Here is an 18,806-nt window from a genome sequence, read left to right on the forward strand (position 1 = left end):
CCAGGGCTCACTTCCAAAGAGACAAAGCTGATCATGTCACCCCCTTGCTTAAAATCTTCCACAGTGACAGGGGAAAATAATCAGGAAAACAGTGGAACAGAAAATGATAGACACACTGTGAATACAACTGGGTTAAAAATGTGCCACGAATAAGGACTAGAAGAACAAAAAAGGTTAGTGACAGGTAGGGATGAACTCTTTCACAAGTTTCTTTGAGCCCTTTCCTTGTGCTTTATTACTTAAAGGCTTCACCTTTCACGGCCCCTCCCCACCTGTGCTGTGAATGGGTAGAAGTCTTCATGGTGGGACGCCAGGCACCTGCAAGCTCGGCTCCAAGATGACTCCCTACCCCAGGGCACGGCCCTGCCACAAGTGTGCTGCCTGACTGTCCTGTTCTGTGACTAGTCAGACCTTTTTCACAACCACGTCAGTACTGGCCCTGTATTTCTGCCACAACAACTTTCCTTTCCTCTGTGTTACTTGGCAACGTCTGGTTCTCCACTCGCCTTTTAAAGATATAATACGCGAATACACTCTGACTATAAACAGGCCACATACAGTTAAAAGATTCTAAAGAGTCAGAGACTCTTCTACCACCCATCACTCCTCCACCGCATCCCGAACACCACGCTCTCCTCCAGAGTAACCAGCTGATTATCCGGCTTGCTGTGATGGATTCTGCTAGCACTCAAGTGCTCCTAAAAGATTACTTCCGTTTCTGGCAAAAGCACAAGCACAAAGGGGCATCTCTTTCTTCCTTCTATTCTAGATAGAGTGGAAAAACTCCCTCTTTTGATTTCTTACTCATTCAGCAGCTGGGTTCAGATCTGAGAAGCCCTGGGGTGAATGGTACTGGTTAGCCTGCTACTAGGCAAAGGGAGAAAAAAAAAACCCTCTTGGTCTTCATTTTATTATACACTCAATGGACTGGCCATGTCCCAAGCAGCTTGGTTCTGAGCCTTGGTTTGGAACAGTTTCTCTGTCAAAGTCTTGCCTGGTATTAGGGTTTGGGGCCAAAACTTCAGGCAATAATTAGAACTTTTTCTATTAGACAACTTACTGCCTACTGCACGATCTGAAGTAGAACTCAGGGCTGAGGCACTAAGCAGACTTAAATTAGTGGTTTTAAGTTCAGCTTTGGCATGCTATATAGTCAGAAACAAAAGAGAACGGTGTTCAGTGCTGTTTTACTAACACTATTTATAAGCAGTGAGTTGCTCCCCATGGGATATCCCATGGTACCATTCCACAGGCCCTAGACAGTGACAGTTGGATTTAGGAGACAAATTCCACACTACATTTCTTTTGAGAATGTAACCTAATGGAAAGTTCAAGAGAAAATGGCAGAAAAACCACAGAGATCATGAATACTCTTTTGTTTAATCAGTATTAAGGAAGACTTCAAAAGACTTGATTTTTGTTTTAGTACTTAATGCCACACCGAGACAATACTATATCCTCCAAAAGGCTAATTCCTTTCATCTTTGTCTATCAGTGGAGAATCTGATAGCCCTAGAGCCAAACCATCCATGTCACTGATGATAAAACAGAGCAACAATCATGACTTTAGTAAACTGCAATCAAACGTAATCATCTTAAAGGAACATACAGAACTCTGCTGGTGACATTTTGATGAGGCACATCCCCCCATGAAACTATCTGCTGCTACATACAGCAAAGGTCCAATGTGACTTAAAAGTATTATAGCATCATGACAACATCTACAAGAATAGTTATCTTACTCACAGAAGTGACTACAGGACACCTTTATTGCCTGCTGAACAATGAAACAGAAAAGTCTACTTCTTTGATTATTTGAAACTATGACTTGAAACAAGCCTTTCTCTTGTTTTCTTTCTCCCAGAAAAAAAACTAATTTTGTATTAGTTTGCTATGGAAAAACTTAAGACGAACTTTTCGGCCAACCGGAAATTAAAGTGTGCCCCTGTTTTACAGTCTCATGGCTTGTCCTGTTTTATGTTGTGCTCCAAAAAACTCTCCACTGCCATTTCCTAGATGTCTATGTTACAGAGATAACCATTCCTGGTGAGACTTTCTGCTCTCCAGACTCTGTCACACTGGGAAACATCACACTGACGACTCTGGCAAACAGCAGAGGCGGTAAACTGGTTTCATTTAAGGGCCCAACTGGGGAAGAAAACTAAGGGCTGCCGGGAACTGCATCTTGAGAAAGACAGGACCTGGGCTAGTCAGGAAACTGCCATTATCAGTTAGAGGTATTTCATACAGGTACAGAACTGCACAACGCTGGCATCTCTGTCAAGCTAACTACAAAAACTTTTTATTCTAGGGATGAAGCCAGGGTCTTCATGTGTTCACTGACTTTATCAAGGCAAAATGGAGACTCTGAGTCAGTAAGAAAAGCTGATTTTTAATGGATCTATGAACAGAAGACAGCGATACACAAGTAACCACTGTCAAGTGCTGCTCTCCAAGACCTGTTTGGAACTAAACTTACACACTGTAACCAACTCAGCCTGGTGGCACACTTTCTGGACACTTGATAACTCTCAGTTTGGTTGTTAATCATTGTGTGCCATAATACACACCGATCTGTATTTCAAATTACACTTTTCAATTGATGATGTCTAATTGTTAAGAAAATATTTCTGCTTTTACTTCTAGTTTTGTGTTCTGAGAGATTAATGCAGAATCTGTACCTTTATGAATACTTATGTATATCTTTATCTTATACTACACACTGAATTTTTCTAGACATACATTTTTATTGAATGTTTATTTATATATATTTTTTATTTCTAGGGTGTGCTGTGCACATTGCGGGATCTTAGTTCCCCAACCAGACGTTGAATCTGGGCCCTAGACAGTGGAATTGCAGAGTTCTAAGAACTGGACCACCAGGGATTCCTAGGTAATGCATATTTTAAAATACATTCTTTTATATGTCCCTAAATGCTAAGCAATTCAACTGTATCACACTGCTTCATTCTATAGTTTTTGCTTATTCTTTATTTAAACAAATTTGTCACAATCTGATTTAAAGTATATCAAGGTACATAATTATATATTTCTAATTCCTTCTATACAACTGCCAAATTGAACAAACCATAAGCTTTTTGGTGTATATTCATTATTTCAGTCATCCTGCTGTTATAAAATGTGTTTAAATACTTGGAAATAAAACATACTTTTTTTGGCTACACCCCGTGGCATGTGGGAATCTTAATTCCCTGATCAGGGATCAAACCTGCATCCCCTGTGCTGGAAGGCAGGGTCTTAATCTCTGGACCACCAGCGAAGTCCCTTGAAATAAAATATATTTTATGTGACACTCTAATTTTTTCTATATTTGAACAGACACAGACTCTAGACCCAGAGTTCTCAACTTTTTTTCTTCCCCTAAATATTTGAGGAATATAACAGACTTCTGAAGATGAGGAAGTATGATTAAATGCTTAATAGGCTTAAAAAAAAAAAAAAAAAAAACCAAGGATCCCATCAACTATTAGTTCCGTGATCTTCACCTCCATTTTCTCATTTATAAAATATGGATAAAAATAATGACAAGTTAGTGTTGCAAAGATAAATTTTGCTAACGTACATAATACAATATAATGCTTGATATATTAAAAGTCCAAAATATAATGATAGCTAACACTATAATCTGTTAACAGTGACTCATAACTGAAATGATTTAAGTAGAAACTCCTGGGGGCAGGGTACCCATGTATAATTGGATAATACCGCCAAGATGATTTTTCTGTATCACCCTAGGAGATGCCCCTAATTTGTTTTTATCTAGATGTCAATCACTTATGCCTTTTACAGATCAAAAAAACTGTTTATTATTAGTAATAGCCTCTTAAGAATTAAAGCAATAAAAATATAGACTCCTGCAGGAGATTAAAATATAGAAAAGTACAATGAAAGTAAAATTTACCTGAAACTTCACCTCACAGAGTTAGGTTATTACAAACATTTTGGTGGACATAATTCCAGATTTCTCTAAATCTACATTATTACATGTATATAAATATCTTAGAAAAGCCCTTTTGATTTCTGTATTCACTTAACAGTGAACAAATAAATAAATGCATAGCACTACTGTATTGATCCTACTTTATTCAGCCTCCCCTACCATAGCTCCTTAGGTTATTTTTAGACCAGAAGAGCTCTAGGACATTGTCAGGTAACAGTGGTAACAAAGAAGTCAGAAGGATAACAGCTGCTGACTTGCTTACACACTTAGAGGTTTCCTTCCTTCCTTATTTTTATAAAGAACTTCAATCAGAAATGAATATTAAATTTTGTCAAACATTGAATTTTGCAAAAGTTTTACATTTACAACTACTGAGATAACCACAGCGTTATTCTCCTAGCATTATTAATATGAATTATGTCAACAGGCTTCCAAATACTGAATCATCTTCACATTCTGGAAATAAACTTCATTTACTTGGAGTATAGTAATCTTTTAATGTTCCTCTGGATCCTATTCGCTAATATTTTATCTAAGATATAAGCAAAAATGTTTATACGTGACACTGACCGACTGTATTTATTAGGTTTGTGTTTAGGATAGATTCTGAGTTACCTGTCTCACAGGTTAGAAGGCTGTTGAGGAACTGCAGGAAGGGGAATGACATGGTGTGCTTTGCTTTCTAGAGGTCATTCTGATTGCTACGTAGATACTGGACCACAGAAACGTAAGACTGCAAGGAGGGACGATCACGTGCTTGTTTTTTCAGTAATCCAAGTACCCTGGATTAGAATAGCAGCGATAGAAACGATAAGAAGCAAAGTCAAGAGGCAGGAAATGGACTGCAAAAAACTCAACTGTGTGCACTGGGAGGTCAGGCTACTGTAGAATCAATGAAGAGGAATGAGTGAAATGAATGAGCAGACCTGGAAGTTCACTTGGGAAGTGCAAACCCACATCCTGAAAGCAAGGGGGTCTGAACTATTCCTGTTGGTTTGCACCTGTCCACTGGGCAGACGCTGGGAGACTGAGCTAGGGGGACTTCATCATCCCTGCTCATCTGCCCTTTCCTCCCTGGCTAACTCTTCCCACAGCATCTTCTCCCTGAAAACAAGCACTACAGTTGACTATTCTTTGAGAAAAGATGCTGGTCAGATGACTGGGACCAATGGCCAGTTGTGCTACTTCAAATCAATGTCACAGGAGAGTCTTAACTGTACTTCAATCTGAAATGTGTTTTGAAGGTAGCACTGATAAGAATCCAGTTATTCAATCAATAAATATTTATCATGCAGCTAATATGTGCTATCCTGGGTACTAAAGATATACCAGTAAGTGAAATGGATAAAGTTCGCACACCTAAGGTACTTATTCACAGTCCTAGGGCAACCTAATGATGGACTGGAACTAAAATGCACTGACTGAACATTTATTATGAGCCAGACAACCTAATATTTCACTCTCTATCAAAGAGACAAAAATATGGGTCTGGATCCATTTTATGTTAAAAAAAAAAAAAAAGAGAAAAGATATATGTGACTTAAAACTCAGATAATCTTCTATTTCTAGCCAATTTTCAGGATTACTCAAAAATATCATCTTCACTCTATTTTTTTAAAAAGCTCAATTAAATTATTTAGAATATCTGTCTTGTCTGGTGAGAAATGGGACTTAAAAAAGATTCTAGTGTCTTGCTGATCAAGGGTCTGAAAAGATTCATCGAGAATCTGAAAGTAGATGAGAAGCCACATGCAAACTAAGTAACATAGTGTTTCTATAATCAACTTCTAATCTGCCCACATAAGCAGGTACAATGTCTGGAGCTGCACTATTTAGTAAAACAAAGTGGGCCACTTTTTCATCATTTACAAACAATAGAACACGCTTCATTGCACGTGCTCAATATCTAAATTACACAAATGTGGCATATATTAAGAAACTAAAGGGACTGTTTACAATCAAATACTTCCAAGAAAGAAAACTGTCCAATTGTCATTTAAGTCAACATACTACAGAATAAACACAATATTCGTTATGTTAACCAAAAGTAATGCAAACTTCATTTTAGTTTGCCTTAACTCATTCTTATCAATAAAACCTATGTTTCATCTTCAAGCCTAAATTTTATGGATACAATTTTGTATGTTTTCCTAGTTATACAATTAGACAAATAAAATTGGAGGAAATCCTTGGAGATTTCATTTATTCCCAGTAAATGAAGCAAATCTCAAGTAATAAGCAATGACTGATCCTGACAATCACAAAGCATTTTTCTTCTAAAAAGCTCTGTTTTAAAGAAACATGCTTAATATATTCCCAATACTCATTTCTAGGAAGCTAAGCACAGAGAAGGAGCAGCAACAGCAGTCAGAACAGAGGCCTTGAACACAGTCTCCTTTCTTCCCAGCTGGCCAATCAATTTGTTTCTTTGCTTCTTTCAGCATTTGGACAGTGTCAAGGTCCTTTCTGCTTCCCCCATCCCCTAAAGAATGTACTGCCCTCTCCTTTTAGGCAAACAAAAAAGTGTATGCATGGCTTTTTTTCCCTTAATAGCAACCATCCCCTACTGACATAAAACAAATACACTAAACAACACTGAATATTATGGGTGAACTTTAATAAAAGACTAAATAGGTATTTTCTTCTGTTTCCTTCTGTATGATTATAACATGTTAACTGCAACCTATTAGAAAATTCAGGAAGGTATTAAAGGAGGAAAGTGAAACTTGCCTGAAGTTCTCCCACCTATAAATAAACCCTAGTTAGAAAAACATTCCCTACAGGGCTACTGCTATTCAACATGATTTTATTATCAATGTCAATACATTTGCATAAAATATTGAAGTATTTATAATTAGAACAAAGTATTTTCTACAGACTTGATCTTCTCTTTTCCTAAACACATCAAGTACCTTTTGGGCAACAGTCTAAGACCAGCGGCTTTCAAACCTTCTTGAACACAACCCACAGGAAGAAAATCACTCATGGCCATAGTTACACACACACACACACACACACACACAGAAGTGAAACAAAAGTTTCATGAAGCAACAACCTCCCTCAAGACATATGATGTACTCTGATATTTGCTCTGTTCTACTCTATTCCATTTAAAATTTTAAAAAGGCTGGTTGTGTTGTGTGATCTCCCAACTCACAGCTTATAACCTGCAATTTAAAAATCACTGACCTAGAGGGGAAAATCCCTAAATTCAGTGATCCAGCTTTGAAAATAATTAGCTAAGTAACCAGAATCAGGTAATTTAATCTCTTTTCTTCTGAGTTTTCCACTTCCTTGTACAGAGCTTAGCAGTCAATGAGAAAATTAATCTAAAAATCCCAAGCAAACCAACTAATTATATTACTGTTTACAAACTTTAGTATTAGTAAGCAAATCTAATAAACCAGGCGATCTTTTACTCAAATAAGAAGAATCAGATCAAAAACACCCCAATAATTCATCATGTTATAATCAATAATTAGGTGCCTTCATAAAGTAGGCCCTATGATACTGAATCTGAGTCAATGGCTCACTCCGAGATTTTGATCGTACTGCACAGTTGCTAGGAAACCAACTCATCCTTCACCAAGCACAGTTAAACTCTCCCCCCACCACCAAGTGATTCCATGTTATCCAATATAATCAAAATAAACTTCAAGGCAGCAGCACTATCAGATATTTTTTTTAATAAGCCAGATTAAAGCTCTGAAATAGCTCGAGCATTTTATAAACATGTTCATGCAATGGCCCACTGGGCTATTTCACCTCACATACTTACACATGACAAGACATACCCCTGGGATACTTCCAAAGGAAATCTCTGCAGACATTTATTTTCTAGGAAATTTTACTATGGCAAAAAACTGTGCAAAAAACAAAGAACCTATTTTGCAGTGAATGCTCTGTCATTGAGCTATACCCACCCCCCTCCCTGCCAAAAGAAAATATTCTGAATTGTTTTAGGGCAGGAGTGACCAACTTCAGATAGCTGTAATACTCCAAAACACTCCAAATTTCATATACAGCCTTGTAATTCAGCTTAAAGGAAAAAAGGAAAAAAATTACAGAAGTTATAGTATATATTACATTATCCATTTGGTGCAAGAGGATGAAAATATAGCCTATGTGCCTGGGAGCTCCAAGTTAATTACCACTATGATAAAATCATTAAAGTGGTAATTAAAATGAAATTTGGGGGGGATACTAGATTTTTAAAAAAATGGAACACATTAATGACCATATGATAACTGATATACACTTAATGAAAGTTAATGGCAAGCAGGTAAGTCATAATAACTACTTCTCTACTCTCTATTAAATTCCTTAGGAAACAAGTCAAAAGCACAAGTCTTTAATATTTACTTAAATACAAGTAAATCATTTGATTTGACTATAAATCATTTCTATGTTAAGTCTGATATAGCTGAATGAATATTTTCAACAAAAAGCACAAAATTCAGCCAACAATACATTCACTAGAAAATTTTAAAAGAACAACTATCAGCTAGAAATTAAAACACTGACATGGTGATTAGAAATGACCTGGTCTGCTAAATGTAGGATTAAAGTGAAACATTGGCGATGCAAGTTCAGAATAGTTGGAATGTACAGAAGAGAGGCATGCCCACCCCCACCCCATTAACGATTAAAAGAATAATTCACACAGAAGGGACTTCCAGATGTTGTGGAAAGAAAAAAGTGAGGGATGTAAATCAACAATGATGAAAACGTTCCACCCTTAAGATTAAAGGAGAAAAATTGGAAAAAATAAATGACATAAAGTGAACATCAGGACAGACAAAGGGCCAAGAAATAGGTCTCCCCGGGCGGAACAAAAATCTGGGGGAGAGGAAGGGCGCGATGGATGAGATCGACAGATCACTGTCATTAGCTGAATGGTCTCTGAACTAACTGATAAGAGCTGAGTTCTTTTCAGTGGAAAGAAGGCTGCTGAAAGGACTTAAAATGTGGTATGAATAGAAAAGAATTTTTTCTGCACTGTTTCACTGCACTAAATCATAGCAGAGATAAGAGGGAGTGAAGGGAAGAAATGCAGCAGAGTCTGTGTGCGTCCCTAGATACGGAGAAGTGTCAGGTAACACTGGAGATAAGCTATGGGGAATAACCTTGGAGACCACTTTGCTTCTGTTACAGACGGGCTAGTTCGTTCATTCACCCCGTGTAAGCAATACTGTATATATTACTGTGTATTCCACAGGCACTGGGAAGTCTACAAAGATACAAGAAGTCCCAGTCTTTGCCCTCAGGAACTTACCATCAGATAGAGGAGTACAATTACCCAACTAGTAAGCACCCCAGGGGCACTTCAAAATAATGCTACAGGGTTTAGAAGTAAACATTCTCAGTCTCAGCTAGTGTGACTGGCGTGGTGGGTGCTAGGGGCTTTTCTGATGAGGTAGCAGGAGCAGAGCTTTAAAGGATGAATAGAATTTCAAATGCTGGAGATGAAGGGAGGAAGGCATTTAGACAGGCAGGACAACCTCTGGGTTGACTGGAAAATAAATATAAAGAATGAGATAAAAGAAAAACAGGAGACTGGAGCCAGACCATAGTGGTATTTTTAATCTTCAATTTGGCAGCATGCATACTGGTGAGAAGTGTTTTTCAAATTCTTAATCTATCACAGAATTTTCCCTAGGAAAAGAAAAATTACTGAGTTTGAAATTTCACAATTGCACAAGAAAACAATGACAAAATTTAGAAAGTTTTATTAAAAAAATAATCATTTCCACTGATAGAGCCTAGACAGTGAACTGGCTGGACATCCTCAAATAGGTCACAGTGGAGTCACTGGTGGTCACACCCTTGCCCATGTGCTCTAACTCAATCCCAGAGGACTGCATCTCAAAGGGGAATTCAGTCACCACTGCTGGATCAAGCCTGGCTTCTACACAAAAAGGATCGAATATGACTTTGGTGCTTCAAGCTTTTTACTAGACTGGGCTCAGGAAAAAACCACCAATCAATTAGGCTAATGGACTTCAAACTTATTCTTATTTTGAGTCATTAAAACATATCTTTACTTGAAGCTTTCCTAATATTTCACACTTAGTTTCTCTTTATGATACATACGGCAAAAAAAAAAAAAAAACCAAAAAACTTAATATTCCTTAACTCAACAAAACACTCCTATTTTATGTAAGCAGATAACTGGGGGGCTGAGGCGGGGGAGAATATGGACAACACAACCCTGAAATACCTCTTCCCACGTTGCACGTGTCTCAGTTGACCCGTTTAAATAGGATGGCTATTTTGGGTGTCACCTTGGCTGGACCATAGTGCCTGTACATCTGGTCAAAGAGTATTCTGGATGTTTTCTATCAAGGTGTTTTTAGATGAGATTAACATTTAAATTTGTGGACTCTGAGTTAAGTGGGATCACCCTCCATAGTGTGGGTGGGCCTCACCCCAAAACAAAAAGGAGTTCTGCCAGTGGCCTGACTCTGGACTCAAGTGCACCTCTTGCCTTGGGTTTGCCAAACCTGCCAGCCTGACCTGGAGCTTCTGGACTGACCCTGCCTCCACAACTGCCTGACGGAAGTGCTTAGGAGAAACCTTACTCTCTCCACACAGACCCAGTTCTCTCTACACAGACCCGAGAACAATGATTAATACAGGTGGTAATGCCAGAACCAGGACTACAGACTGCTAGTCAAACAACTTTCATTTCCAAGGAGAGGAGGATATGAGAAGAGAGGGGAAGGACGCAGTCCCAAAGAAAGAGTAAAGTTACCTTACACACACTACTGTTTTTATTTCTCTCTCCAGTTTACTTTAAATTCATAAATTATCTCACAAATACTGCATAGTTTTCCTTTCCAGCCCATTTCTTAGAACATCTGCACAGGTGTACTTATTACTACATTCAGCCTAACAAGAGTTCCAGAATTATCAAGTATATTTCCTGTGGAGGATGACAGACCTCAGTTACTGATTTGCTACTACATAATGATCAGTAGTGACAAAATTAACTTTTATTTATTAAATGGTAAAGTTAACTATACATATCAACCAAAGAACTCCATAACTCTATCAACTCAAATTAGTGTTTCTATTAACAATAAAGCCAATTTTATTAAGCAAAAGCTTCAGTAACACTCTGGACTATTTTCAAATGGTGTTTTTAGGGGGTCTATGTTAATTTTCTACCTTGATATGAAGCTTCATGTGGCAAGTCAGCACCTTAACCAACTTGTCCAATTCTTAACATTAGAAATCTACGTAGATCTGCTAAGGTTGGTATCACCTCATTTCATCTAAACCTGACTGAAGAGGAGCAAATAACATAATTAACTAGTAATTATACTGCAAATAATAACTGCTTGAGGAAAGATTTTTTAAAAAATGTCATGTCATACAGCTTCTAAAGAATATTCTTCAGAGTAAATACTTTTAATACTACATATATGAATATCTTATGTAGCTGTAGTTGAAAAATTATACACTATCAAACTCCAAAATTTGATTTTCAGTTGGCAGGAAGGTAGGCACAATTTTAATAAAAACTATGATTACGAATCTTTCCTTCAAGAACTGAAGAATAATTCAAGAGGCAGGGACCTGAACCAGTAAGATCCAGCCTAGGGGAGGAGGTTATCACTTCACTGAGAGAATGGTCAGTGGGCCTGTGATGCACAGAAGGGTCAGGCGTTTGGAAAGAGCACTAAGAAGCCAAGCATAGACATTACAGGAAACCATGCTTCAGACGGAAAGTCAAAGGAGGCAGCAGCAGACAAATAATTGATTACAGTTTAGAAAAGATTGTGGATGAACACACTTCTAAACAGATGGCAGTGGCCTAGCAAGAGGGGGTACAGCACCAGGAGGGATCTGCTTCAGTGAACAGGAATATTTTACCCCTGATACTGTTCAGAATTGCGAGTATCTGGTAATAATGAAGTGTGGCTACTTTTAGTTTGTTTCATTATTACTTTTAAATCAGCTGCACACAGCGTGTTCCTTTGTCACCTGCACCTGGGCACACTGCTCCACGCCCTGTCTCCGGGGGCACCACAAACACACACTTCTGAAATGACCTGCTTGGCACTGTCTCTATGCCAAAGACAACTGTTCAGGCTGTGTCAATAGAAAGAACTCTCCCAAAAGAAATCAGACTTCAAAACTATTTTCATTACTTTCATTATTTCATAGTGTAGTTAACACTAATGTAAGCAGTTCAGGTATATTATGGGGCTTCCCTGGTGGCTCAGATGGTAAAGAATCCACCTGCCAATGCAGGAGACCCAGGTTTGATCGCTGGATTGCAAAGATACCCTGGAGAAGGGAATGGCAACCCACTCCTCCAGTCTTCTTGCCTGGAGAATCCCATGAACAGAGAAGGTACATTATACATTAGATTCTTGCATGGAGAATTCCATGAACAGAGGAGGTATATTACATATTAATATAAAAATTAAATACTGGTTTAAAATCAGTTTGTGTTCATCTAATGAACATACATATTTTAGTGATGAGAAATATTTAAATTAAAAAATCAACATTATCTTAGCATAATTAACTCTAAGGGAGAAAAATGCCCTTTAACCAGATTCTATTCTTTTAAAATCATGAAAAATGTCAGGAGCTCAAAAGTAGTAACAGTTTTCCCCTAAGCTGACTCTTCTAAAAGTTGAAATTTATTTTCATTTTCATAAAGAGACAAAGGATTTTTCATATTTATGTTCTGTAAATTCACTGCTTATAAATATCCTACTTCTATTAAAAATAAAGTTTGCATAAGATAAAAAGTTATTTCAACCAAACTTCTGATGTGTTACTGGTCCTACTGTAAATGCTTTTTCTAGGCTTGAGAACTGGAGATAAAATAACTGCCACTAAATGTATTTCAAGGAGATTTACTGAAGACAGATGAAAGAACCAGAAACTACAACACCTGACTGAAGGCAGAGACGAATGTATTAAACACAGAGCACCCGGCAAAGAGCACACATGTGAGGGCAGAGTGGCTCCACCTTATCCGGATGGAGACTTCTCCTAAGTACACATGTGATCAGAGACCACGCCACAGCTTCCAGCACTGTGTCTATAACTGCTTGAAATGAAGGCATTGCTACAAACCTCACTAGAGTCACTACATTTACAAAGAAAAGAACAAAAACACAATGTAATTATGCAATATCAAAGGGGTAAACAGGAATCTGAAATTTAAATGATTTAAATATATAAAGCTTTCATGAACAAGCACAATTTAATCAACAATTTAATGCTATACTTTTTTTTTAAGGGAATACACTATTCTGCGATGTAAAATAAAAATAAAGTCAATTTCTGAAGTTTCTGAATTCTTAAGAATTTAGTGTACCTTAACATGGCAAGGCTTCTTAATAATGTATCCAATCATGATTAATAAAGGCTATTGGCTGAGAGACTGCTACTAATATAGTGGGGTTCAAAAAACAAGCACTTGAACACTTCTCTTCTAATATTCAACTTCATATGCAGTAGGCTCCAAAGGTTGTATTTTCAAGGTATTCATAAATACACCAACTTCCAGAGTTTGTCTGGCATCTAATAATCAATGTAAAGCAAGCCAATGCTTTATTTACAGACTTAAAAGCTTACCAAAACCAGTGTGGCCTCTTTCACCTCTTAAGCACCAGCTCATGTATGTCCCGAAGCAGGGGACATCACACAGAAGCACAAGGCTGGGCTAGTTTTGAGACCGTAGCATTCCTGCTTCCCCTGTAAGGTCTACAGGCCTGTACAGCACTAACATCTAGATATATCACCCAACTCACAAGTGCATCTTTCTAGCTTACACCTAACTACGTTTCAACTTACCAAATCCCTGTGCAACACCCAGTTAGCATGCAGGTAGTGGATCCCATCCAGAATCTGATACAATAGTGACTTCACCATCCCCCGAGGTAACTGAACTGGCTTCTTGTTTGCTTTAGAAGCTCTGTGAAACTTGATTATATGCTGAAAGAAAGAAAAATATCACCAGAAGCTTAAAAAAGAAAAGAAGGAAAGATAGTTTGATAAATAATATTTTCCTAACTGAAAAAGAAATACTCAGGGATTTCCAAAGATACTGAAAATATCATTTCACATTCTGCTGGATAGCATAAATAACCTTAAATAACTACAGCTAAAAAGTCATTTCCTGAGCATGGGATAGGGCCTCAGAAAATAAATTACAACAAAGAAGTAGAAAGTAATGTGATTTTATTTTTAAAGTATAATTAAAAATTACTTTCAGAGTTACTTGACCTGTTTAGTGAAAATTTTCAAGAAACAAATATCTGTTATTCGGCAGTGAATAAAATGTGTATTAAATGAAAGAAAGAAAAAAAGAGAGTTTTGGCTGGTTGACATAGCATAGGTGTGCTAACTATTTACCACAACTGGGTTATAAAGAAAGCAAATGGAAAAATATTTCAATTAAGTACACAGAAGCACAAAGGAATAATATGTAAATGACCAGTACATATCTCTGGTCATATATAATATTTAGAAATATGAATGCTTCAGACGAGGGGAGAAAAAATGGCCTTGAAACATCTAGCAAAGCTTTCTAGGTATAATGTTAGTGGACATCCAGTAAACATAATGCCACTTTATAAACAGAAAAATCATTTTACAAATAAATGTACCTCAACAGAAACAAGATCCAATGTTTCAAACTCTCGACAGATGTCTTCATTGTAATGAAAGCACTCAAACTGCAAGAAAATCTAGAAATCAGCTGCAGCCAACTCTGCTGTGCATACCACTGGACATAGGCCCGAATCTAACAGACACTAGAGCAGACTCCTGGCCAGTATCTGACTGCATATTAGGTGTATTCTTGAACTTAGTAAAAATAATTAAAACAGGAGTGATTATTTTAATAGTATAACTATTATTTAATAGTATAACTTAACCTTTTCATTTCCCTTTTCTTAAGATACAGAAGTAGAAAATGGGTAAGAAATAACAAATGACTAATGAGTGAAGGAGTTTTATTTTCCAAAGAAAAAATACAGAGCAAAGGCCTATATTTGGGAAGGTAAAGAGTATCAGTTAGTGCCTTTAGTAGTATGTAGTATGATTAATCAATTTAGTATGATTAATCTATCCTTTAGTAGAAGCATGATATTATTTTAATTTTCTTCTCAGTCATTTTTTTGAAGTACTTAAGAACAGGCAAACAAAACAGAGCTATAGTAAGTCCTAATAATCTAGACTGTTTTGTCACCTATTCAAAGAACTATCCAAGTCACATCACCTTAAGAAGAACCAGCAGCTCTCAGAGCTTAAAAAAAAAAATTAAGATACATTAAAAAAAGAACATTAAAACCTGCCAGAGTAAGAATGAAAGGAACAAACATGCAGGGGAGGTAAGATAATAAGTTGATGCCATATACATTTCTTTAGGCAGTATTTTCATTAAGGTATTACAAATTACTTCTTTACCAATATTTTATAGCTACAAAAACTACAGTGGAGAAATTCTTACCTTCACTTTTATTCCTGGGTTATATAACAAATATGCAATATGCATACCATAAGATTTCACCAACACCTAAGTAATTTTTTAAAATGACTTTTTATTCTTTTTGCCTTTGCTGCCTTACCCCAGCTAATTCAATATTCCAATTAAAATAAGAAAATAAAATGGATAAAAAGTAGTTTTAGTAAACTGAATCATCATTTGGTTTTTATTAAAATGAGCACTAGAAATGCTTATTTGGCTTACATGAGTTGATAAAGCCAGTAGTGACTCTATACACACATTCTGCTGTGCTGCTAAGTCGCTTCATTCGTGTCCAACTCTGTGCGACCCCATAGATGGCAGCCCACCAGGCTCCTCTGACCCTGGCATTCCCTAGGCAACAATACTGGAGTGGGTTGCCATTTCCTTCTCCATATACACACATTACATGCAGCTTAATTTATTAAAGTATAATTATTATACCTACACATAAAATTAAATATTACATTCCAGTTTTGCTAGAAAACATGTTGAATACAATACTATCTCCTATGCTCAAGTATGTCTTATTACATACCATGCTTATCAACTAGCCTAGAAATTTTCTCATAAATTTGGATTATATAATTTGATTTTATATTACACTTAAATATGATAAGTGTTCAATACTGGCCACTCCAATTTAATGAACTTTTATTAACAGAATCCGAATTTGATTTGATTAGATTTCTTTTACAATAATAGAAGCCAACAAAAACTATCACGAACCTTGGGCAATAGTCTCATAAAAGAGGGAAAATTTCATGTGTCTATTTTGTTTGAAAATAGTTCTTTCCAGGTAACTTATATAAAAATAAATTGAATCAAATCACATTTAGTCATGTAAAATAGCAATCTACAAACAATACGAAAAAACTTTTTTTAAAAAATAAATCTGAAAGCATATGAAACCAAAATAAGTTTCAATTTCTGGAGTCTGTTAAAGTTAAAATGACGGAAATGAGGATTCATCTGGAAATTAGCAGAAGAGTTTGAAACTTTCATTATTTTCAGAAGGTAAATTTCCTTTTACACAGTTTTACTGAGATTTGTGCTAGCTTTATTTCAAAATTTTGTACTTCCATTTATGAACTACAGCTGAATGAAAAGATATATTTTGAAGATTCTGAAATTGAGCCAGGATACAGTAATCCCTTGCATATGTTTTCTCTTTTTATTTAGCTCAATAAATGCACAGCCATGCTAATTCAGTAAGTATAGACAGGATGCAAAACATAGCAAAATATTTAAAGAACTTATTATGTATTAAATAGCATAAAAATATATTTCACAATAGTGAAGTAGTTGTTAATTAATTAACGACACAATACTGGACATTATTTACTTGTAAAAAAAAAAAGCAGTAAAAGTATTATATTTTACAGATGGGGAAGCTACCCCTTCAGAATCATTAAGAGATTTGCCCTCTGTCATTTGACAAATAGGCCCACTAAATCTCAATCCAAGTGAGTGAATCTAAGTTGCTCAATTGTGTGCGACTCTTTGAGACCACAAGGACTATATCTATCTATCTATCTATCTATCTATCTATCTATCTATCTAGTCCGTCCATGAAATTTTCCAGGCCAGAATACTGGAGTGGGTAGCCTTCCCCTTCTCCAGGGGATCTTCCCAATCCAGGGATCAAACCCACATCTCCTGCATTGCAGGCAGATTCTTTACCAGCTGAACCACCAGGGAAGCCCAAACCTCAATCTAGTTCTCCCAGTAAACACAACATACTCAGGTCCCTACACAAGGTATTATCACCTTCTCATCTTAGATTCCCTTCACTACAGAATAAAAGGAAATACGCCGCTTTTAAACTTTACAACAAAACAGTTATTACTGTTACTTTTTTTTATGTTGTCAAAATCCACAGCTAGGAAAACAATATTAAAGAGCTGTTTATACTCTTCAGATTCTTTTGTTCTCTGCAGCATGTCAAACTGATAAGAACAAAAGTAAAAATACAAAGCAATACTCTAGCCTTCATACTTTCTCAAAAACATTCTGAGATCCCTTTTATCTTAAAATAATAACTCTATTACTACGATGAGCTCCCCAAATTGTCTCCAGTTAGTCCTGTTGATCCCCGACTGAAACCACTGCCCCACATCCACCACGGTGCACCTTACCCAGAGGTCATGTTCAGCATAGTCAAACAGAAGCCACACTTTCCTGTCTGCGTGAGACAGAAACACCTTTTGAAGAGAGATGACATTTGGGTGCTTAAGTTCTCGAAGTAGCTGCAAAACAAAGGGGAGTCATTAAAAATCTTTGTCATAAAAGTAACATGAAAAACCCCACACTGTTTGTAACTCAAAGGCAATACAAACCTAATGGTACTCAATCCTAAAAATCTAATAAATACCCATACAATTTTGAGATGCCCATACAAATGAATACAAATCTGTGGGCAAAAGATACCGAAAAGATATAATTGTGTAAATCTGTCAGTTTTGTTATTGTTCAGTCGGCTTCCTTCTTTAATGTTTTTATTATGGTAAAATATATACAATGTAAAAATTACCATTTTATGCTACTGATGAACCTATCTGCAGGGCATGAATAGAGACTCAGACATAGAGAACAGATTTATAGACACACTGGGGGCAGGAGAGGGTAGGAGAATTGAAACAGCAGGACTGAAATATATACGTTACCATATGTAAAATAGATAGCTAATGAGAAGCTGCTATATAACACAGGGAATTCAACCTGGTGCTCCCTGATAACCTAGCGGGGTGGGATGGGGTAGGAGTTGGGTTCAAGAGGGAGGGAACATATGGATACCTATGGTTGATTCATGTTGATGTATGGCAGAAACCAACGTAATAGTGTAAAGCAATTATCCTTCAATTAAAAATAAATATAATGTTAAAGTATTATGTTGTAAACATTTTTTAATAAGTAAATTTTTAAGAAATTACCATTTTAACCATTTTTAAGGGTTCAATTCAGTAGCATAAGCACACTCACAATGCTATGCAGCCATCCCGAAACATCCATTTTAGAACCATTTTATCATCCTAAACAGAAATTCTGTACCTGTTAAGCGATAACTCCCCCCTTTTCTCTCCCTGTGAGCCCCTGGTAACCTTTATTCTACTTTCTGTCTCTATGAATTTGCCTATTCTAGGTGCCTCACATAAGTAGAATCATTATTTGTCCTTTTGTGTCTGGCTTATTTCACTAAGCATAACTTAGTCTTTAAGGTTTATCCACGGTGTAACATATATCAAAATTTCACTGCTTTTTATGGCTGGGTACGTTCCATTCCATATATACACATTTTGCTTATTCATTCATCAGCTAACAGTCACTGGTTATTTCCACATTTTGGCT

At 36.6% G+C, this 18,806-nt stretch overlaps 1 protein-coding gene across 13 annotated transcripts in view; it reads right to left on the reverse strand.

Annotated features, from left to right (window-relative positions):
- Positions 1-18,806, reverse strand: part of CDK8 (cyclin dependent kinase 8) — a 73,273-nt gene that overhangs the window by 21,776 nt on the left and 32,691 nt on the right. For 11 of the 13 annotated variants that reach the window (XM_086329670.1, XM_086329668.1, XM_086329661.1 and 8 more), the window contains exons 3-4: positions 17,597-17,707; positions 13,784-13,924 (exon numbers count right to left, since the gene is read on the reverse strand). In XM_086329670.1, the coding sequence (XP_086185796.1) occupies positions 13,784-13,924; positions 17,597-17,707 (252 nt within the window). Of the gene's footprint in view, positions 1-4,576; positions 4,599-13,783; positions 13,925-17,596; positions 17,708-18,806 lie in introns of those variants that run through there. The other 2 variants (XM_086329664.1, XM_086329671.1) reach the window with 2 other exon arrangements.

The sequence above is a fragment of the Bos grunniens genome, chromosome 12 (assembly GCF_055505025.1).
Source record: "Bos grunniens cultivar Pamir isolate PY7600 chromosome 12, Bosgru_T2T1.0, whole genome shotgun sequence".
Taxonomy (NCBI): Eukaryota; Metazoa; Chordata; class Mammalia; order Artiodactyla; family Bovidae; genus Bos; species Bos grunniens.